The following is a 23,172-nucleotide window of genomic DNA, read 5'->3' as shown; positions in this document are numbered from 1 at the left end:
TTCCAAAAACTGAGGATGCACACGAGCTCACACACAGCCAGGGTTCACACACATTTCCACCAATAACTTTCCAGGACTTTTCCAGGACTCTGAGGCAAACTTTAAAGAGCGTACAGTCTCTGACACGAGCACCGATGCTGCTCGTCGGCTCGTTTTCATGCTTTTTAAATTATATTGTAATGGGACTTAAGGTTTTAATTTTGGTTTTAGGTGAAGGGAATTCACCTTGAAATGGCTGTATTTTGTCTTTCTTTTACAGCTGTTTTTAAAAAAACAAAAAAAATCAACATTTGGGCTGTTTTTTTTTTCTTGAAAATTTGTTGCTTTTTGAGAAAAAAATTATGATTGTTTTATTTTGGTGATTTTTAAAGAATTTTTTTTGTTTGTTGACTTTTTTTCTTTAAAAATCAGTTGATTTTTTTCTTTAAAATTTGGTCAATTTTTCCTTCAAAATATGTAAGTGATATTTAAAGATAAAAATTTGGTAATTTTCTTTTCTTTAACTATTTTTGCTGATTTTCTTTCTTTTTTTTCACAGTTTCTGGCTATGATAAGTGGTGCAATTTAGGGGATTTTTGAAGAAAACATGCATTCCAAACCAGTTTTCTTTAAAAAAAAAAAAAAAAAAAATTATTTCGTTATTGAAACACTTCAATACCCAATTTTCTTTTTTAAAAAAAGTAAGAAAAGAATTGCCAAATTGCCAAAAAAATTATTTTTTTTTACCATTGCCCAAAAAATGGAAAGAAATAAAATTAAAAAAAATTTAAATTTTCCATAAAAATCACCAGAAACATTAAAAGAAAAAAAGAATGCCAAAAAATAGAGAAAGAAAGAAAAATCAACAAAGATAAAAAAACAAAGCAACAACAAAAAAAACAAAAAAGAAAACATGCCTTCCGAGCCCGCCGGCCCGCCACCTTCTGCGGTAAAACACTGAATATGGAGCTCAGAGATCTGAACCGTCCCTTTAAGACGCTGCATTTGAGCTAAATGCAGACTTCGTCACAGTGAGCCTAAATGAACCGTAACGGCTGTCTTGGAGTCTTTTTGGGTAGAAAATGCGTTTGGGAGAACTCAGCTGACAGCGGCGCTCGCTGCGTTCTGGTTTCTGCTGATTTCTGTGTTTGAGGGAACAAATTATTCTGTTACATTCCCGCGCAGAGACGACACGCCGAGGAGACATTCGTGCAAAACTGAAGTGTGTGTTTTTATGAAAGTAACGGGATTACAATCCTCTCTCGCTCGATGTAACAGCACCAATCAGCAGCCAGCGTGGCTGCCGTCTCACGAAGAATCAGTCTACCGCCGCAAACATTAAATAACGAGAGTGGAAGCAGATTTTTGTTTTTCCAAACAGGGCGAGGGGGCGTCTCCCATCAAGTACGTCAACAGAGAAAGAGTTAAAAATGTGCGTATCGATTTAAGTGCAGCTCAAGTTTGTTGAGTGACACTAAAAAGGACTCGGGTGGTCTACCTGTTGGACGCCTGTCCCTGTTGGACGCCTGCACAGAGTCATGCCATCATGCCACAGAGGAGAGGGAGCGATAACTAAACGGCTCCGAGGTCCGGCCTGCAGTCCGTCTTGCTGTCCGTCTTGAGGTCGGGGGGGGGGGGTGGGGGGTGGAGTGGTCGGCATCCGTGGAAGTGTTTGGGGGTGAGGAGGTCACGGAGGTCAAGGGTCGAGGTCTCTTATTCTTTTATTTTTAGATGGGCAGCTGGAAGGTGATGTCCACTTGAGCTTCCTTCGCCAGCGAGACGATTTCAGAAAGCTTTACAACCTGAGAGACAGAGAGACACAGACAGACACAGACAGACAGACAGACAGAGACACAGACAGACAGAGAGACAGAGAGACAGACAGACAGAGAGACACAGACAGACACAGACAGACAGACAGACAGACAGACAGACAGACAGACACAGACAGACAGACAGACAGACAGAGAGACAGACAGAGACACAGACAGACAGAGAGACAGAGAGACACAGACAGACAGAGAGACATAGTCAAATTAAGTGAAATTAACCCTTTAAGTGACTGCAGGTCCTCACATTTAACCCTTTGAATCCTGAAGCAACAAAAGAAGAAATTACTCTGAAACGTACAGGCAAATTAAAATTAAAATGATACAGAAAAACACACACACACACACACACACGCACTTTCTTTTCTTCATTTCATTTTCTGTTTTTTGTGTGTGTGTTTCAGTTTTTGCTTCTTCTCGGGTCCGTCCGTAACGTCTCCTCTGTAAGTTGTCGTGAAGCTCTGACAGATTTTCGCAGGTTGCAGCTTCCTGTCTTCTGCTGTCAGAACGTGTTTTAAACACAAAGAGACGTTTGTCCTCACACATCAACACTCACCTGGAGGCTCAACAGACAGCTGCGTGTTTGTCCGTCTTCCTCCCAGCTGCACGTGTGTGTGTGTGTGTGTGTGTATGTGTTAAAGTGTGTGTGTTACAGTGTGTGTGTGTGTGTGTGTGTGTACCATTTTGGCGGCCTCGTCCAGGTCGTCACAGGCCAGGATTTTCAGCGGACTGGCTGCGATCAGAGCTTTGGCGTCGTCCACTCTCGTCCCTTTAAAACAAAACAAAAAAAAAAGAAAAAAATCGACTTTTGATCAGTTGTGAGTTTTTGAAAACAGTGAAACATCGACGAAGAACAGAGAAAAAGGTTTTTTTGACATTGACAAAACAAGGTGAGCTGTCCAAAAAACAAATGATGTGTTGAACTGTAATTTGAGGAACATGTACGTGTGTTTAGGAGGTGCTGCACTGGTTCTATAAATATATTTTTCCGTCAGGTTAAATGTTGCTTTTTTGGAGCTCCACTGCAGGTTTGGATCTTCTGGCCTGCTGAGAGATTTCTTTTATTTTTTGGGATATGTTTTTACTCAGAACAGTCCATCCCAACAATGTGTTTCCCTCAGAAAATGCAGTTCGGAGTCATTTTCACTGCAATAAATGATGAAGAATAAGAGCGCAGAATGTGTTCATCATTTCATCTACGGAAAAAAGTTGTTAGGGCGTGAAAAAACGTCCATCGCATCGCCTGATGTGAAGTTACGTCTCTGCATTGACTTTGTTTGTAAAGTCGTTACGTAAAATGCTCGCATCGTGTCATTAGTCATTCATGACTTTAGACCATTTAAGGGTTAATTTCATTTTCTGTGCCTCTAAATATTGAGCACAGAAGATTAAATGTTTCCTTTAAACAGAGATTTTTAAAATTTCCCTTCTAATTTTTCCCACGTGGATAAAAAACTGACCGAGTTCATGCGTTCGTGCACCGTGTGTCAGACTTTCACTGAAAACATCGGCCAGGAAAACCTGGACGACTTGAAGTGAAACACTTCAGTTTACATCAGAGTCTAAATCTTCACGTAGTCGCCGTGCAGAACCTCAGCGGCGTCGGTCTGAGGTGACCGAGATCCGTCAGATCTGTTTAGGCTCCAAATACCAGCGTGCACCAAATCTGCGCTCTGCACGTTTCTCTGCTGAACGAGTGAATGCAGACGTGAGCCGCAGACTCAGCCCGCTCAGTCACCTGAAGGTCTCACACACACTCACAGCCGTCTGATCACCTCTCGCCCTCCACGTTATCGATCGGCATACGAATAAAAAATATAAAACCCGAATCCAGAGTTCAGCTGAGGTCACGGCTCTCTGCGTGTTTCCGGGAGCCGCAAATTCGGAGGCATCAAACAGACACAAGTTGTCCCTGTGAGCGTCCAGCTGCTGCCTGTTAACCTGTCTGACTGGAGGTGCCAGCGTGTGTGTGTGTGTGTGCGCGTGCACGTGTGTGTGTGTGTGTGTGTGTGTGTTTTGGCTGATGGCTCAGGCCAGTTGAGGACACGCGTGCAGTTTCCGTGTGTTTAAATCTGTTCTCCAATCATATAGACTGATGTGTTAATCTGATGGAAGGAGAAACATTTGGGTTAATCGGAGTGAAGCTGCCGTCCAGAACAACGGCTCCACAAATATTTAATATAAAGTCTGATTTTAGTGAGTCCGTATTTATTGCTTCATGAACAGATGCTCTGAATTTAGGAAATTATTTTAAGTGACCTCAGAGGACTCAAGACTTTGCTGCTACAGTTTGTGGTAACTTTTTATTATTGTTTAAAGCTTAAAAAATATCTAAAAAAAAATAAATAATTGGAGCAAATTGGCTTCTTTTCTTTTGAAAACATGGACAAAAAAAGGTTGTGATCAACTTGGCAATAAGTTTTTTGCAAATAGTAAGAAATTAGTATATTTGAAAAAATATCTTAAGTAAATCTGGGGATATATATTACTTTATATTGTCATAATTATATTTTTAGAGTTTTAAAGCACTTTTTCAGGTAATTTCCATGTTTTTATTTTTTAATTTATTTATCTTTTAAACTTTCTAGTATTATTTTTTTTCTGAGCACATTTTGGCCGTTGATATTTTCATCTGCCGGACAGCAACATGTGACACAAGCACTTAGCGCCGGACATAAACTCCGGCCTAAACTAAGGCCTGAACGTGTGTGCGTGTGTGTGCGTGTTGTACCTTGTAACCGCACTACGATGGGGATCTTGAGGTCCAGGTCTCTCACGGCCATGATGATGCCCTGAGCGATGACGTCACACCTCATGATGCCGCCGAAGATGTTGACCAGGATCGCCTGAACCTGAGCCGCCAAAAACAGCAGCGTTAACCGACTCCGAGCGGGGATAAATTCTGTCGCGTGAAACGCTGAGCGGCCGGCGGGTGAGTCCTTACCTTCCTGTCAGAGGTGATGAGCTTGAAGGCCTCGGTCACCTGATGAGCCGTGGCTCCTCCTCCCACATCCAGGAAGTTGGCCGGCGTGCCGCCATGGAGTTTGATGATGTCCATGGTGGCCATGGCCAAACCGGCGCCGTTTACTGGAGACGACAGCGACCATCATCATTACAGAACACAAAACATGAAAAGAGGAAGTCAAATATGTTGAAAACTAAAGATTGTTTGACTAAATCCCAGAAATATGAATATCTTTCTTTCTTATTTCGAATTATTCTGTGCAGATTATTTCCATGTTTATGTGACACTTTTGAAATAACACATTCAGCCGGAGAAAAGAAGAACTCAAAACTATGAAGTTGGTGTATTTTAAGTCTCCACGCAGATCCTCGATTTCAGGGTTTGTGCTGCACGATTCTCGCTAAAAAAACAGTAAATCACGATTTCTCTCCCGAAAAATTGAGATCACGATTCTTTCACGCGATTCTTGTTTTTTTTGACAATCACACTGAATGCACTGTGAGACGCTCGCTGTCCAGATGAGAATTTAAAACGGACGACATTAACCTCCGACCTATCAAAGACTTTAACCCTTTGAAACCACGAGCAACGTAACTTTTCATTTAAACCTTTGAACTCTGAGTCAATTTCTTTCAAAAACATGGGAAAAAAGGTAATACGCAACTTAATAAAAACTGTTCCACTAATTACAAAAAAATTGTAGATTTAGAAAATTACATAAAATAAAAGACAAAAAATAAATTTATATAATCGTGATTACATATTTCAAATTATGTTACAAATTAATTATAATTTTCTAAGCACTTTACACAGGTTATTTCCTTTGTCGGTTTTTAACCATCTTTTACTTAATTAAAATTAATGGGGCAGTGTTTTGGTACTTTTTACAAACTTCTTGCTCAACACATATTAACAAAAAGATGTATTTACTTACTTTTAATACATTTATTTATTTAATTTAAACATTTTTATATTCACTTTTTCCCCAATTTATTTACTCTTTGGGTGCCCGCGAAGGTTGGTGTGTGTGTGTGCTTGAACGTTTGCGTGCATATGTACTGAAAAGACATAAATAAAATTTGAAAAAAACAAAATAAAAATAAGTAAATAAATCAACAAAAATAAAAAAGCAGAAGTGTAGCCTTTGTGACGTTTGGCGTGCACTGACCCAGACAGCCGATGGTTCCGTCCAGGCCGATGTAGTTGAGGTCGGCCTTGGCGGCCTGCCGGTCCCGCGGGTCCTCCTGGGTCCAGTCCTGCATGTCGAACACCATCTTCTGGCGGTACTCTGCGTTGGAGTCAAAGTTGATCTTGGCGTCCATGCACATCACTGGAGACAAACACACAGAAAACAGAAAAATAACCTCAGTGTGTTTCGTGCAGCAGTGACAGATTTCAGCGTCACCTTTAACACCAGAAAAAAACATTGAAATTTAAAAGATTTACTCATTTTATCATGAAAAATAACTGATGATGTTTTCAGGAGATTTATTTTAAACTCTCTCTGTGTGTGTGTGTGTGTGTGTGTGTGTGTGTACCGATGCCAGAGGAGTCCTCCACCATGGGGTTGATCTCCACCATGGAGGCGTCGTACTTGATGAACAGGTTGTACAGTTTGATCATGTTCTCCGCCGCCTCGTCCACCAGCGCCGCCGGGAAGCCCATCTTCTGAGCGACCTGCAGCGACAAAAATACAAACATTTTATTGTTGTTATTAACACGACTGAGCAGCTTGTTAACATTTTCCAAACATGCAGCTGCTTAGCTTAACATAGCTTAGCTTTTTTCCCGTAAATTTATTTTTGGGTGATTTCTAAAGAAAACTTGTATTTAAAAGGCATGTTATTCAAAAAAAAAAATCACCAAAAACAGATTTTTTCATCTCAGTTTTTGAGACGAACCTGTTGAGAGTCACGTAGCAACCAGGACTCCATCAGGATCTAAGTCTTTGGTGATTTTGTTTTTTTTTAATTTTTAGCAATAATAAGCAGAAAATCTTTTCTTCGTTTGGGCCAAAACCAAACAGACTATGGCGGATCTTTTTTTTAACTTTTGGCTGAAGCCTGTCTGCAGACGCAGCTGTTGCAGCCTGAGTTAGTTTGAGCTGCAGTGAAGCTGCGGAGTGAGCAGCGTCGCTTCAACGTGTCATCTCATCAAACATTTAATTACAGTGAACAGCAGATGGCTCGCAGCCACGCAGAAGCTGCAGAGACCCGTCATTTCTGCAGATTTCATGTGTCACTCTCTCCTCTTTGTTGAGATTTAATACAAAACGGAGGTGTAACTTTTTTTGTGCGGGGTAACTCCCACGAAGACAAGAAAAAGAGTCGGTCAAGGCTGCAGCTGCTCGAGGCTGCAGCTCCCTTTGTGTTTAGAAAACCGAGGACAAAAACTGAGATTAGTCATTTCTGATGTCTGAAAACTTCACGGTCGGTTACATATACTGATATTTTATAAAAAGATGAAGATTCAAACCTGCTGCTCAAACTCCACAGCAGGAAAACTCGACCGTCTCTGCTCGGGGGCCGCTTCTGCAGCGGGACAGCAGCCACATACGTGTGTCTACGGTTTTAGGAAGTCCCTAGAATTTTACGGCATTTCATTTGTAGGATTTTTGGATGGTTCTTGGACTTAAACACATTTCTATGATTTTAGGACATTTCTGAAATTTTAAAACAAATTCTAAAATTTCAGAATGTTTTTAGAATTTTAGGACTTTTAAAGGATTTTTTGGACATTTCAAGGATTTTTTGGACATTTCTAAAATTTTAAGACATTTCTAGGAATTTAGGACCTTTCCAGAATTTTAGGATGTTTTAAGGACCTCTAGATGTGTCCAGGATTTCAAAACATTTTGAGGATTTTAGGATGTTTCTAGAGTCTTAGAGTTTTTTTCAGATATTTCTAGGATTTTAGGACATTTTGAGGATTTAAGGACATTTCTAGAATTTCAGGCAATTTTGGGGATTTTAATACATTTCTAATATTTTGGGATGTTTCTAGAATTTTAGGACCTTTTGAGGATTTTGGGATATTTCTATGATTTTAGGACATATCAATGATTTAAGCGACATTATTTTCAGACTTCTTGTTTCTCTGGAAACAGAAAACCTGCAGATTGTCTGAGACAAAAAATAAATCAAAGGAGTGAAAAAAACGTCAATGGACCTCCATCTTCTTGGAGAGCGCTGCAATCAGCACCTCTTCTCTCTGTCAAATATATCGAGTCTCTGCTCTCACTATGACAACGGGCATATTCAATATCCAGAGCCTGAAGCACAAAGCCTCGCCGGAGAGATTTGACGCCAAACTACACTCAAACACAGAGCAGACAAAGACGGGGGACAGGAGAGCGAAAACTGACCGAGAAAAGAAGAAGTGAGAAGTGGAGAAATGAGTTTATCTATAACAAAAGACAATAAACCAAAAAATCAGTCAAATAAACCTTAAAATTCGCTTCTCAAACAACACTGAAAGGCACCAAAAGGACAAATGTTTGAAAACTGAGCAAAATGGAAAATGTCAAATTCTCCGTCAGCTTTGATTTCATACTTTATGACTTCTTGTTTCCGTTTCTCCAAATGCTGCATCCATGCATGCATTGTGTGTGTTTTGTTTTGTGTATTTTCATGACCTGCTGTGACTTTGCGGCTCAGAGAAATAATGTCCAGACAGAGGAAAACCCTGCCGGACTGTAAAAACATTGTTTGTGAGGCAGTAAAAGGTCAGGACACGCTGCACAGCGAGAAGGGAGCCAACGCGATGCCGTGAAACTGAGGTCACTGGTTCACAAAGAAAACTTCTTCAAGGAACACATTTTGGGGAGGGGGGGTTACTTTTTCATGTATTTATTTAAGAATGACTGGTGAACTTTAGAAATGACCTTAAATTGCAAAGCCTCAAAAGTGAATATGGACAATTATATTTTGTTCAAATGTTAATTGTAACATTATCAAATATTAAAGAATAATAACCCCTTTTAGAGTGAATGAACACATTATATCATCAGAAAAGTATTTTGTTTACAGATATGGAAATATGGGGCATTTCTGAACAGTTTTTTGGGCATGTTTGTGTCTCTCAATGTGCATGTGAGATTTCACTGCTTCCAATCAAGACGACTGAGAAAAGTAATTAATGAAATTACTAAAAAATAGATTTTAGCAGTTATTTTGAAATTTTGCAATACAATGTCAGAAAAAAACATTATAAGATTTTTGAAAGATAAATTTTGTTCAGTTTAATAAAAGGTCAGTTTTTTTTTCGCCCAGTGAAAATGTTGGATTATCTACATCATATATTCAGAATAATCCTTTTAGAGTGAATGAACATATTTTATTATCATAAAAAATGTCAGAAAGTTAACATTTTTTAAGACCTTTTCAAGGTCATAACAACTCATTTGGTCTGTATGAGATACCGATATCCATATTATCATGTTTTTTTGGAAAATTACACAACTTTCTTCCCTGAATCCTCTGACTGAATATACCTTCTTATCACTTTATCTCTATTTTTATGCGTACTTTCATTTGTGTACTTATTTGTTTTGTCATGTTTATTTTTGTCACTTATATTATTTGTAAATATTTGTATCATACCTGTAAATCTCAGAGATATGTTGTTTTGTTACCTGTGTGCATCATTTACCTGATGTTTTGTACTTGTTCACTTTGAATAAAAAAATTAAATAGAATAAAATAAATAAACAAATATTGATTTGTCATATTGGCAGAAATCGGCATGTTGGCAGATTCCAACATTTCATTTTAAAGCGATTACTGGCCGATTCTGAGCCGATATTATCATGCATCATGATACAAATCTTATTTTTCTTCCTCGAGCTTTGCAGGTCAGTGTTGAAGTCTTGTGCAGAGGTAGTTTTGATGGACAAATTTTGTTTTTTGTGGTGAGTTCTACATTTTGCAAACAGGAAAGTAAAAGTATAAAGTAAAAAAGGCAGTTTCAGTGTTAGGTTAGAATATTTTTAACATCAGAAATGTGGACTTAATCGCTGAGGAGTTAGACTCATTTAAACAGAAAAGAGATGAATAAAAGAAAAATTACATTTAAGACTATTTAATGACATGTGACATTTAAAGATGTTTTAAGGACCCGCAGACACCCTGTTTTATAGCTTTTCTCCACAGATGACAGAGCGCTGAAATGAACCGGAGCAAGAAATATGAAATAAAACCAAAATGACGTGCTAAACGAGACTGAAATGCTCCTCAGAGCTGCAGATGCAGGCGTCACATCACAGTCAGGCAACGCTCTGCCAAAATAAAAATGTTGATTAGTGCAGCTTTGAAGACAGATTGATGTGATGTATCAATGTGATGTTTGCTGCGTCTCATGTACGTCACATGATCGTCAGTTTGGGTTTTATTCAGAAAGCAGCTGGTGCCAAACTGGCGTTTTGGTTTTTTTTTGTTCTGTGTGAGAAAAGCTCAAATGTTCAAACTGTAATCTTTGTAAATAACACATAACAATAGTCACGCCATCTTTCACCGTTATGTTTACGGATGATTTTAAACGTCTGAGTGTTCTTATAACAACCGTCAGACTGAAAAAGAATAAAAAGCAGGACGTGGAGCAGAAAATACAGGCTGTTTTCTATAAAGTCCTGGAGCTTCATTATAACCAACTGTCAGTCTCCAAAAATCACAGAATTATCAGGCAACAAAGCAAAATGTTGTCGAGTATCAAATATTTTCTGTTTGGCTCTAAAGGAAACCAACAGGTGGGACAGATGAAGGTTTTCTCCAGCCTGAGACTTGATTTGTGAGACAGAAATTGGAGCTGGCTCTTGTAAAGAAAACAGCGTTCCTCTGAGAAATAACATGCAGCCTCTTGTGATTTTGGGACATTGTCTGTGAGCGCGCAGCACAAACACAAACACACACAGCATCGTTTCCCCGCCGCTCGATTCCTCCTGCAGCCCAAACCACACAGCTGGAGCGGCTCCAGCGTGTTTTGTGACTCGTTCCATCTAATATTGATCCTACCTTGACAGCCTGCTCCTTCTTAATGCCCTCCACAATGTCGATGGGCTCCTTCACAATGGCGTCCGGATTTTCGGCGGCGACATCTTCGATATTCACGCCGCCCTGCGAGCTGCCAATCAACACGGGACCCTGCGGGACACAAGACGCAGTGATGAGATTGTGATAGAAAAATCTTGGCTCCAGTTTCAGATTTCAGGCTGTCAGGAAGAATCACTGCCATCCACATACTCGAGAAGCAGATTTAATGACACGAGTCGATCCCCGAAAAATGTACTTCTTTCATAAAGCTGAATTTATTTTTTGGCTGCCTAATTAACATATATATATATAATATGAATAATAACTTACTCGCTTGCTTTGTCTATAAAAGGACATGAAGTAAGTTAAAATGACATCTTCAGTGACTAACATACAAATACACATATTAACTTTACCAGAACTTTAAATTTAAAAAAAAACAACAAAAACTCGTATTTTCTAGACCGGTGTGAGGAAATCTCTGTCTCTTTAGCAGCTAAACTCTCCACCAGCTGCTCTCCAACTCTGCAGATTCAGATTCTTCACTTGAAACTCCTCCAATAAACAAGACGATAAAGGATGATTTTGTACATTTGTTGTCCCTAAATCTGCTTTTTTGAAGGTGAATGACAAACTTTCCTTCTTCTGCACGTAGAAGATAACGTATACCGCCGACTCTGGAGCGCAGCTGCATGTTCGAACCAGAGGTTAGCGCACGTCTTCATGTCTGCGGCACTTGACGTCACACGCTTGAATAAAAAGGTTTTGTTCCACCTGAGAGGAGTTTCTTTTGTCTTTTCTCTGCTGTGGGAGTGAAGACGAGGGAGGCAGATCTCTGCTGAGTGTCTTCTTTATCTGCTGCATGTATAATGTATGATAATCATCCCTCATTATGAATTTACTGCATTACTCGGTATTAACGTCTGCAAAGTGACGTTAACATGGAAACTAACCCGGGTCCTTCTGTGCCAAAAAAACCCCACAGACTTCTGGGGAAGTATTCACACTAAAACTAAACTGTACCGCTGATTCTTTTTTCTTTTTACAAATATTCTTTCCTTCTTTTTATCTTTCAATGCGTTTCTGTATCTGTTTGTGCTAAAATGCTAAAATGAATTACTCTTAAAATTAAGACTGACACATGCCTTATGTCTTACATTTAGCGTTTTTGTGAATACATACATACTTATTTTAATTTTCAGAGACATCCAGTAAAAATACAAATTTGGTAACAAGAAGATCAACACGTGAAAGATGTCAGATGGGAAGACCCTGACTTATTTAAAATAGTCCATAGCTACAAATGTCCTCAAAAACACAATTCTGATGTGAAATGCAGATTTCTGAGGTAAGAAGATGCAGGTTTTCACAAGGGGAACAAGTGAAATTAACTTTTAAGCTTTTCCATCACATCAAATTCTGTATTCAGCTAAACGCGGACGCTTCTGCAGGACCCTGACCCTGAAGAAATGGCACAAAAATTAGCAGGAAAATAAATAAATAAATAAATTATTAATATTAATGGGGAGGAAAAAGGAAAAAAAGGCAAAGAAAAATTAGAAAAAAAGTGCTTAAAAATTATAATAATTCTGTTACCTAACTTTAAATATCTAATCATGATCATTGTAGTACAATTTTTCCCTTGCCCTTTTTCTTGTTGTCCTAAACATTTTTCCCTAGCTTTAAAAAAACAACATTTTTTTCAAAATTTACTAATGTTTTGCAATTTGTGGATTATTACTTACAAAGCTGCTCATTGCCTTTTTTCATTTTTATTTGTTTTTCAAAGAAAGTGCACTAACTTGCTCATGGTTCAAAGGTTTAATTACATGTCAAAGGCATCCAAGAGTGGTACAGTAAAGGTGATGATGCTTCAGGTTTTAAAGGGTTAAACATTCATGAATCAGTGACCTGAGACCACTGCTGTCTGAGCTGAAAAAGAAAGACCATCGTCACTACCTACAGTGCTGCGCTGCCATCTACTGGTGCACTTTTTCATCTCTCACTCATTAAATCACAGAGTGAGGAAGAGAAACATATTCTTGTTGAGGTCTTTGTGGTTGTTCTGTCTTCTGTACATTTTGTCCATCATTAGATGGTTGAGCAGGAAACAAAATTTAAACTTCAGCTTCAGCAACAAACACTTCCATCGAAACTGGACTGATATTTTTAATATAGCAGGAGTCTAGTTCAAACCACCACAGCATTAAATATGTGTATTCATGAGAGGGTTATGAGACTGTGAGCTACAAAGTGTCTCTATTAACTTATTTCCCCCTTTTTGTAGTTATTTTGAGTCTCTTTGAATTTTCTTTTGCATCTCTTTGCGATCACTTTGTGTGTCTTTGAGGTCAGCACTTGTTAATTTGGGTAACATTTTGCAGGGTAAGGCCATTTGTGCCCAGTAGGACCGTTTCAGAAACACAACTTACACACCAGCCTGAAAAGCAACATCTGCAAATTTAAATACTGCAGCAAATAATCCAGGGTCAACAGACCTCTCCTGACTGCAGGACTCTGACTTCAACTTCTGTCAAACTTCTGTGTTATTAATCATTTTACTCAGGAATTAAAAACTTTTGAGTCGGCCTACTTCTCCTGTATCTGCCAACAACCTGCCGACATTCACAGTTAGAGAAAGGCTGAAAATAAGCTCATGTGCTTGTGGCCCCGGGCCCCCAAAACATTACATCTGCCCCTGGTGATAATAATGAGAGCTCAGCGCGAGCGGCTGGATGAGATACAGGGTGATGCCTCCTGGAGTTTCTAAATAATTCATCCAAAGTCTGATTAAAGCTGAAACTAACTCAAAGTCGTCTGTAGAAGTCTAAAGAAGTCACTTTCACCTCTGCAGATGTGTCTGTTTCAGTGCTGCGGCTGTCAAACACTCAGCTGTTCGACAGTCAAATTCCTTCACTGCATTTGGCTCCCGCTGCGCTATTCTTATTATCATTGGCTGTGTGTGTTGTCTGTCAAAACATGTCTATAATGTCTTCTATAGACATTTCATCAACTACATCTCATATATTCCAATCGAGGAAAAGTTTCGTGATTGATTTTTACCATTTACCATTAACATCGATTGGACATCCACATATAAGTTGGTAGATTTTCCCTTTAACACAGAGGTTTGAATTCAGCTTTAGAACATACCCTTGCAACCGGATTGAATTTCCATGGTAACTACTCATGTTTCAACTCCACAGATTCATTTTTTAAACTTTGTCTGAAAAATGACTAATAAATCGACCTTCTACCTTGTGCCTCGACTTATCAGGATCTAAATGTGTGTGTGTTCCCTCACCTGGTATGACCTCTCCATGGTGATGGCGAAGTAGTACTCTCTGCGTGGGTACCTGCGCTCGCAGATGAACACCTGGTTGCAGATACGACCCGCCTCCCCGGTCTGCTTGGTGTACAGCTTCCGACCAATCATCTGGGATGAAATGTCGCGGGCCTCCTCTGGCCTGGAGAGGAGAGGAGGAGGAAATGATGACTGTCAGAGGAGACGTCCTGTGTGCTGCCTCCTCATCAGGTCTAACATGTAAAATCTAAGAATATCACACAGAGTGGCCATCTGAGTGGGTTTCTTTTAAGAAAACATTTGGCATTTTTAAAATTAAAAAAAAAGTCCTAATTTTTGTACTGAACATTTTGCCTTTTTTTCTTTAAATTTTCCGTCTATTTTTAAAGGAAACAAATGCCTTTATTTGGGTGAATTTTGATGAAAACACAGTGCCAATTTTTTAAGAAAACATTTTTTTTCTATTCAATTTTCTATTCTATTTTTTCCTTTACATTTTTTGGGCAATTTTACAAGAAATAGTTTTGGTGATTTTATTTTTATTTAAATGTTTTTTAGATTTCACGATTTATCAGAGCCCGAAACTGTAAAAACAGCAATTATCATTGGATTTTCACATTTCTGACAGTCTTTGAACACATCATGTGTTATTAAACGGGTTTGTGAAACAAAATTTCATGAGTTTTCCAAAACTTAAGGTATTTTTTTTTTCCAAAACCCCTTTCAGGCCTAGAAATTGCTATTTGCAAATTCCTTGACTTTTTTCAGAAAAAAATCCACCCTGAATATGGATTTTTTTGGATGATAATTCACAAAAGCAAAAGTCCTGATGTGTCGTCCTGTTTTAATCATAAAAAAGTGGTTTATTTTGGGAAGGTTTTTTCTAACTGATCTGATCTGAAGACAGAGGTTATTGTGTGCCGCATGAATAAGGAAACGCTCTCATACAAATTTAAGATGACCAGCAGCGAGCTGAAGCTTATTAAACCGAACAAACAAAAACTGGACAGGCTGCAGGAGGTCGAAGCAGCAGCTTTAGTTTCTGGATCATTTCTGTTTGTTTGCATCAGATTTGTGTTTGATGACAGAAGTTTGGTCACTCACGAGTAGACGATCCTCACTCCTCCCTTCAGGCCGCCCTCGAACGTCCCCTTTCCTCTGCCTCCAGCCAGAACCTGAGCTTTCACCACCAGGTCCTTTGAACCTAAAACACACATCAGTCCATCAATGAAACATATTAACTGTGATAATGACAGATTTCTGAGCCCAAAAATGCCGCCTAACGTCACTGAAAAACAACTTTTACTGCAACAAAAGCAGGCGACAGAAAATAAACTGACAGAAAATAAACTGACAGAATGAACGGTTGTGATTAAGTCGTTAATACTGACGATTAACGTCAAACGCTTCAAATGTGAGGACTGTTCTCTGCTTCACAGCTCTGTAAACTCTCCGTATTTGGGTTTTGGAGTGATGTTTAGACAAAATAATCTAAAGATGTCACCTTGGGCTCAAGGAAAACTGCATTCAGAGGCCTTTTATCCAGCATTTAAATCTTTGAAACCTGAGAAAACTGGTTTGATTTCTTAAATTCTTAAACATAATGGCAACAACATGGCACGAAATGTCCCGCAAACTGCAAAAAAATAAGTAAAAAGAAACATTTTTAGCACTTTCTTGAGGTATGTTTTTGTTTTTTGTTTCTTTTTTTCACTTATTCTTTAGGTCATTCTCTTTTTACTAATATCTTGCTAATTTTTGGGCCATTTCTTGAGAAATTTCTTGTCGCCCTCTTCCCGTGTTTTTGAAAGAAATCAAGCCAATTTGCTCGGGTTAAAAAAGGCTTCATATAAACTCAGCTGCGGGTATTTGCTCCTGGTGTTTCCCACCAACGTGTTAGAAGAAAGAAATAATGGGAGAAACAGAAGAACAAGCTTTAAAATGACACATTTTCTTATCTACTAGGGTGATTAATATTTGGAAAAGTAACTCATAAATATTTAGACAAACTTTGAAGTATTACATTTTAGGACAGAATTTGGTGAGGCGGTGGGCGGTAGATTAAGGGCTTGAGTAAGGCCCCCGGGTCACCAGGGGACACACTGGAACCAGACCAGTAAAGCTGCGGATGGACGGGTAAACAAAGAGCTGGAAGTCACAACGCTCCATAAAGCCGAGAGGAGTTATTAATGTAACCTCTTTACTATCCCGAAATGATGTAAGTCAAGTGTCGGCTGACAGCGCTGCGGCAGAGAGAGGCTATGTTTAGACTGAGTGTGTGTGTCCGTCCTCACACTCAGCAGCTGTTTCAAACGCCCTCGCACACAAAGGTCATGAGATGTCAGAAAAGGCCCGCCGTGGCTCCGTCGGCGAGAGCGAGGGCCGAGCGTCCAGCCTTTAGACTCGCGCTGTGGCTCCTGAAATGTGTTTGTAAAAGTCACGAACGCGGTTCACACACATTTATACCTACGCGTTATTCCTGAACTTTGAGGCAAAATTTAAAGACCATGAATTCTCTGAAACGACCATCGATATTCCTTTTTGGTTCTTTTCGCTACTTTATGATAACTATTTTAAAATAGTATTTTAAAAAAATGATGAATTCAGAAGAGGATTAGAACTGAATATTTAAATATAATTGAGGGACTATTGATTATTTATAAGAAGGGAGGGAATGGTGAAAAAAGGGGGAGAAATGTCAAATAACTGTTGAAGTACGAGGGAGGGGCTTATGTTTTTTATTTTGGCTTAGGGGAGGGGCATACAACTCTGAATGGCTGTATTTTCTATTTATTTTGATGCCAATTTTTTTCAAGAAAACATGCAGGTTTATAAGGAATGTTTTCTTTCTGGCCTCTTTTTTCTAAAGATTTTGGCAGTAAAGAAATTCCCTATTTTTGATGTAATTTTTTGGGGTATTTTTAAAGAAAACATATTTGGTTTTTTTTGAGAATTTGAGAAGAAAAAAACATTATTATTTGTTTTAATTTAAAATTTAAATATTTTTTCTTTAAAATACACCTTCCAGCCCATGCATGTTTCTAATCGTGTTCATATACGGGTTTGTAAAACAAAATTCCATCATTTTTGTAAAATTTTCAGTGTTCACATGTTTTCCCAAACTTTTCAAGGGTTGGAAATACCTATTTGCAAATTCTATGACTTTTCCAGGTTTTTCATGACCATACAAACCCTGCATGTACCAAAAGAGAGCACCAAATGTCCGGTTTTATCTGGTTTAATTAATCCTCGATCACTGACTCACTGTTTTTAAATCAACATTTGTGAAACTACCATCTAAACATATGACTGTGTTGGATACTGATATTTTTGGCACGTCCTCCGGGCGCGCTGTGTCTTACCGATCTGCTTGGCCACAGAGTACGCCTCCTCCGAGGAGCTGGCCACCATGCCGGCGGGCACAGAGATGCCGGCCTCTTTCAGCAGCCCGATGCTCATGTACTCGTGTAGAGAGAGGTTCCTCTGCTGCTGCTGCTGCAGACCGGACACGTGACCTCCGAACAGACCTGAAGAACCGGCCAGAACCTGCACCGACACCAGGAGCAACAGAGGAGGTCAGGCACTTCAAACGCTCCGTCACAGAAAAGCACCAAACCGATGTGTAACGAAACCCGCTGAGGTAAAACCGGCAATATTGTTTCCCATCATTACTTATTTTCTCTTAATATGTAAACTTTAGGATTTCGGTTCTGGAAATGCAGCTTCAACATGACAGAAAATGTTTTTTTTCTTTGAAAAACTTTTTTCATTTTCATTTTTAAATGCCAAATAGACAGTAGATAAACTGTTATTGAAAATCTATATCCAGAATCTGATCAGAATTCAGGAAAAAACCCAGAGAGGAACAGGTGGAGATCCTCCGCACGCACACACACACACACACACACACACACACACTCTCTGAGTTTCTGTCTGATGACAGAGGAGAAGTGTTTGCAGTCAGCAGGGAAACAAAAGCAACTGTGGAAACTGGATGAAGGAAATGAAAGCGAGATCGTGTGTTTAATTGTTTCTCAACTCAAAGTGAGTCAGCTGGAGGAAAATATGACGATGTGGGAAAAGCACAGACGTCCGTCAGCGCTGACCTGGTCTGCAGAAACTGTCTGCTGCTTCAGTGTTTACATGACAAACTCCTGATTGGCTGCAGCGACACCTCTCACTCTGATAAAAACGGGCGAGAATAGTGAGAAAAAGGGCAGATATTCCAACACGGTGTCAGATTCATAAAGACGTGTCTGACTCCTGTTTAAAGCTCCAGCTGCTCAGACTTTCTGTCCCGACTGAACTGATCATCTAACGTCAGACACAAGCAGTCAGCACAAAAAAAACAAGAATAAAGTGCCAGATTTGCCAAAAGAAAAAGACATATCTCAGATCTGTGGCTTACTGTCAAATCATTGTTTGGTGTACTGACTGAAAATTGATTTTTCAAACAAAGAAAAACGATCTCAAAAATATGTGTCACTGCATCACAGTAAAGCAAAACACTAACTGAAGATCTAATAATCCTAATTAAAGATATTTACTATGTCGTGCATTCAGAAAGTATTCAGACCTCATGTTGCAGTTTAACCCTTGAAAACTTGAGCAAACTGATTTGATTTCTTTAAAAAACATGGGTTGAAGGCAACAAGCACTTTATCAAGACATAGTCCAAAAACTTGCAAAAAAAAAAAAAACAAGGAAAAAGTTACCCAAAAATACAAAATATAAAAACAACAGATTTTTTTTTTCTATAAAACATTTTAAATATAAAATTATAATAATTATAATTACAGTTTTCTGGAAACGTCTCCCTATTTTGGGGGGAATTATTTTCTAAAGGTCCTCCCCTCTTTTTTTAAAACTATTTTTTAGACAATTTCTTGTCACCTTTTACTAATTTCTTGCAATCTGTGGGACATTTCCTGCCGAGTGGGTCTCGGCCTCCACCTCTGTGATTTACGGTCCGAAGAAAACGCTGAAATATCACATTCTGCCATTTTTCTTGAATCAATTGAAATGATTGGACGTGACTTATTAAAGGAACACACCTGTCTCTATATAAAGGTGACGAACGGCGAACGGTGAAAGGACGCGCCTGCAGAGACGGGACTGAATCCTGGGAGGAACAGACCTGAGGCTGTGTTTTACATATATATATATATATAAAATACTTTCTGCGTGTACTCTACAGAAATATTCACACAACCACGAGCTCCACTCTCAGCCCCAAATCAGCAACGAGCAACAACAATAGAGCAACAGAAACATATTTATCAGTTTCTACTCAATGTGACTCACTTAATAATACTTAGACTTAATAAGGACACAAGTACAAGAAGTATTCAGATCCTCTGCTGAAGTACTAATACTGAAAATACTACACTGCAAGTTAAAGGCTTTGAAACCTGAATCAACACACTTTCACAAGACTTTAACAGATCATGGACAATTTGTGGATAGATCATGGACGGTTAAGGGACAGATCATGGACAGATTAAGGACGGATTGTGGACAGATGAGGGACGGATTGTGGACAGATCATGGACAGGTTAGGAACAGATCGTGGACAGATGAGGGACAGATCATAGACAGATCAGGACAGATCGTGGACAGACCAGGGACAGATCGTGGACAGACCAGGGACAGATCATAAGGAGATTGTGGACAGATGAGTTACAGATCATGGACAGATGAGGGACAGATTAGGGACAGATCCTGGCAAGATCAAGGACAGATGAGTTACTGATCTTGGACAGATGAAGAACAGATTAGGGACAGATCAAAGACAGATGATGGTCAGATGAGCGACAGATTAGGGACAGAACGTGGACAGATTATGGACAGATGAGGGACAAATTAGGGACCGTTCATGTACACATCATGGGCAGCTGAGAGATAGGTGAGGGACAGCTAAGGGACAGATGGGGACAGATGGGGACAGATTATGGACAGACCGTGGACAGGTGGGGACAGCTGAGGGACAGATGGGGACAGATGCGGCGGCGGCGCAGCGCTCCGCAGCTTCTCCCCCGCTGAGGGTGGAGGTCACCGGGCTGCAGCTCCCTCTGCTCTTCGCGCTCATTCACGTCCATAAACTCAGTTTAAAACTTCACTCAGAAGTGACAGACCGAGACAAACATGGATTAATAAATAAAATCAGAGTAATGTGCGTGTTTTCGGAGTTTTTTGCTGTCTCACTGCGCTCTGACAGCCGCGCTAACGCTAGCTGCGAGCTAGTTAGCATTAGCCAAAACAACACAGCGCCGTGCTAATGTCAGATTTGACCCCGCCGGATTTTGGGGGATTCCGGTCTGTACGGAGGGTGCCCCGCTGTCACACAGACCTGCTCCGGTAGCCGGGGACCTTCGCTTCAACACGGACACGGACTCACCTTGGAAGCGGAGCTGATGGTGTTTCTGGCCCCTGAATTTCTCAGGCTAGCCGTCAGACGGCCGCAGATCAGGGACGTCGCCATGTCTGCCTCTAGAGCGGAGTGTCTAATGCGCATGCGCGATGAACCGCAAAGACTCCTTCCCTCTGTGCTGCCTTCAAACGCTGTCGGAAAATATACAATCATCAAAAAATAAATGCGTTAAAATGTCAAATTAACCCTTTGAAAACTTTAGTTTTTCTTGTGCTGCCTCCAGAAGCCCGCACAAGTATTTAAACACTAAACTCTGAGCAAAAATGTTTGATTCCCTTCAAAAACGCAGGCAAGCTGCAAGAAATTGGTAAAAGGTGACGAGTAAACAACCTGAAAAGACCCCCCAACCAAAAAATACGAAGAAAAATGTCCATAAACTGTATCTATGATTATTAAATTAAATTATTGGATTCAAACTACTTAACAAAATATTTTCTTCTTCGATTTTAGCACTTTTCCCAAGCAATTTTCTTTTTTAATTTTTTTTTTGCTTTTTAGTGTTAATTTTCAGGGTTTTTTGTAACTTTTTACTTATTTGACCCAATTTTTGAATAATTTCTTCAGATAAGTCGCTTATTGCCCTCTTCCCACATTTTAAAAAGAAATCAAACCGATTTGCTCGGGAACACGAAGAGGAGACACAAATGTTACCACATTACTGTTGTTTAAAACAAAATTACTTTAATTATCTGCTATGTGCCTAATTTAAGTGTCTTTGTATTTCTTAACATCACTGAAATTTAGCAAACTAGTTCTGCTGCAGGATTTTAGAAGTTAATCATAAAAACAGTCTTTAAAAAGCTGCTCTCTCTTTTTAACCACATTACCGATTAAAGGGTCATGACAATCTGTGATGCTGGGATTTACACGGAGTACCTGAAGGCAGCAGCGTCATGGCCTTGGCTCCATGTAAATATAGCCTCATTCTGGCCTTTCACCTAAATCTGTACTATCACAAGTAAAAGTACTACTACCACACTGTAAAAATACTCTGTTACAAGTAAAAGTCCTGGATTCAAAATGGCACTTAAGTAAATAAGTATAATCAAGAACATGTAAAGTATTTAGAGTAAAAATACCAAATCCAGAAAAAAAACAAAAAACTCAAAATTATTCAAAATAACATAGAAAACGACTTAAATGTTTATCAAAAATAACAGTCAGTTCTTACTATTATTGCAATGCTGAAATAAAATACAAGTTTTGGCTGAGTGCAATTTGATGTGCGCATGCATGTTTTTGATTTTTGTATGTTGTATCGGACCAGCTTACATTGGCTCTGGATTTTTTTTTAATATTGTACATGTTTAACTCTGAAAAACACTTGAAAAGTGCTCTATAATTAAAACTATTATTTTTGTTTTTAAAGTAACAACAGCTCGAGCGGCTGTTCTGGTCATTTTAAACTTTGTCTTTCAGCTGATATTCGATATTAAAAGACAAAAAAAAAAAACTTCCAGATGTGAAAATGTCACCAGGCCACAGAAAGCTGGACGTAATTTCCACAGTGGAAGTGAAAATCAAACACACGAGTCTGTGAAGCAAACAAGCAGCACAGCCTGATAAGCAGAGGCCAGAACACACAGCTTCTATCCAAAAAGGTATTTATTTACAGGGCTGAGTATGTACAACTTTATTTACACAGAGGTACATTAACAGCATCTGTCCACGTGGTTATTTACCAAATTAAAGTAAACGTGGATCACACTGCTACTGACGACGAGTCACACTTGTAGTTTCAAACACGGGTCACCAAAGAGCAACACGGGTCACAGTTTGGGTTTGTTTTCTCTTTCAGCTCCAGTCTTTGAGTTCAGAGGGATTTTAACCGTAATTATCTCTTCATGTAGAAGTCAGTTCATCTTCAGCAGTTTTATTTGTTATTTTTGGCGTACAGTTTGTTTAAACTGCAAACAAAGACGCAAAGTCCCCCTGTTTGTTTTAGGAGCCAAAGGTGCAGATATCTGATGAAAAGCTGCTCAGTGGTGACCTCTCACACACACACACACACACACACACACACACACACACACTCTGAGTCTTTCAGTCGGAGTCGCTGCTGCTGCTGGACGAGTCCGTCGACATGGCCTCCACGTCGTCCTCGTTCTCCTTGTTGTGACCCGGAGGCTCCAGGCCGAAGTCGTTGCCGTGGTGAGGAGGCAGCATCCCCACAGAGACGTCTGAGGACTGCCACGGGTAGTGAGGAGTCAGGACGTCTGAGGACAAACAGAGGGGGACACACTGTGAATTCACGCAGGCAAAAGACGCGGTAAAGGACTCTTATTTTGAAAAGACTGGTTTGGGGAAAAATATCAAATCCTCCATAAAAGAAAGCAAAAGACTTCCACGAGTTAATGCCTCTGTGGTGACGTCGTGCTGCGTGGGCGCACGAACACCTGCAACATTCCCGCCATAAAACCTCCTCAGACAGACTTACCCGGAAGCCTCCCCGCAGCCAGAGCGTCGCCCGGCAGGTGTCCGTTCACGCCGTTGGTCGGCAGGTTGGCCATGTGACCCAACATCCCGCTGCGCATCTCCAGGTCGGTCGGGTACGGTCTGCGCGGATCACCTGAGACCCATATGTGTGTTTAGAGTAGCGCTAGGTGATACGGCTTTGAAATAATGTTGCAAACAGAAAT

At 39.7% G+C, this 23,172-nt stretch overlaps 2 protein-coding genes across 2 annotated transcripts in view; both read right to left on the bottom strand.

Annotated features, from left to right (window-relative positions):
* Positions 1-1,595: 1,595 nt before the first annotated feature.
* Positions 1,596-20,617, bottom strand: sucla2 (succinate-CoA ligase ADP-forming subunit beta). The gene is made up of 11 exons (XM_042494613.1): positions 20,501-20,617; positions 17,466-17,649; positions 15,208-15,307; positions 14,104-14,266; positions 10,782-10,910; positions 6,312-6,450; positions 5,942-6,103; positions 4,753-4,895; positions 4,540-4,660; positions 2,489-2,577; positions 1,596-1,781 (listed from the first exon to the last, which is right to left on the bottom strand). Exons 1-11 carry the CDS (start codon positions 20,615-20,617, stop codon positions 1,707-1,709), a joined length of 1,422 nt encoding a protein of 473 aa, XP_042350547.1. The 3' UTR covers positions 1,596-1,706.
* Positions 20,618-22,120: 1,503 nt separating this feature from the next.
* The window catches only part of med4 (mediator complex subunit 4), a 3,502-nt gene continuing 2,450 nt past the window's right edge, over positions 22,121-23,172 (bottom strand). Inside the window, exons 6-7 of the mRNA XM_042494894.1 lie at positions 22,971-23,102; positions 22,121-22,749 (exon numbers count right to left, since the gene is read on the bottom strand). Of these exons, the coding sequence (XP_042350828.1) occupies positions 22,577-22,749; positions 22,971-23,102 (305 nt within the window). The 3' untranslated portion in view covers positions 22,121-22,576. The remainder of the gene's footprint in view (positions 22,750-22,970; positions 23,103-23,172) is intronic.

Source organism: Plectropomus leopardus, chromosome 10 (genome assembly GCF_008729295.1).
Source record: "Plectropomus leopardus isolate mb chromosome 10, YSFRI_Pleo_2.0, whole genome shotgun sequence".
Lineage (NCBI taxonomy): Eukaryota > Metazoa > Chordata > Actinopteri > Perciformes > Serranidae > Plectropomus > Plectropomus leopardus.
Note: the sequence above shows the minus strand (reverse complement) of the source record. Positions and strands in the feature narration are given on the sequence as shown.

Bases quoted from the DNA above. Each gene is read 5' to 3' on its own strand.
- sucla2 (XM_042494613.1), bottom strand. From the start codon at position 20,617: ATGCGCATTAGACACTCCGCTCTAGAGGCAGACATGGCGACGTCCCTG. The intron at 10,911-14,103 runs GTGAGGGAACAC...TGTGTCCCGCAG, and splicing joins CCATGGAGAGGTCATACCAG to GGTCCCGTGTTGATTGGCAG. The intron at 2,578-4,539 runs GTACAACACGCA...TTTGTTTTAAAG, and splicing joins CATCGTAGTGCGGTTACAAG to GGACGAGAGTGGACGACGCC.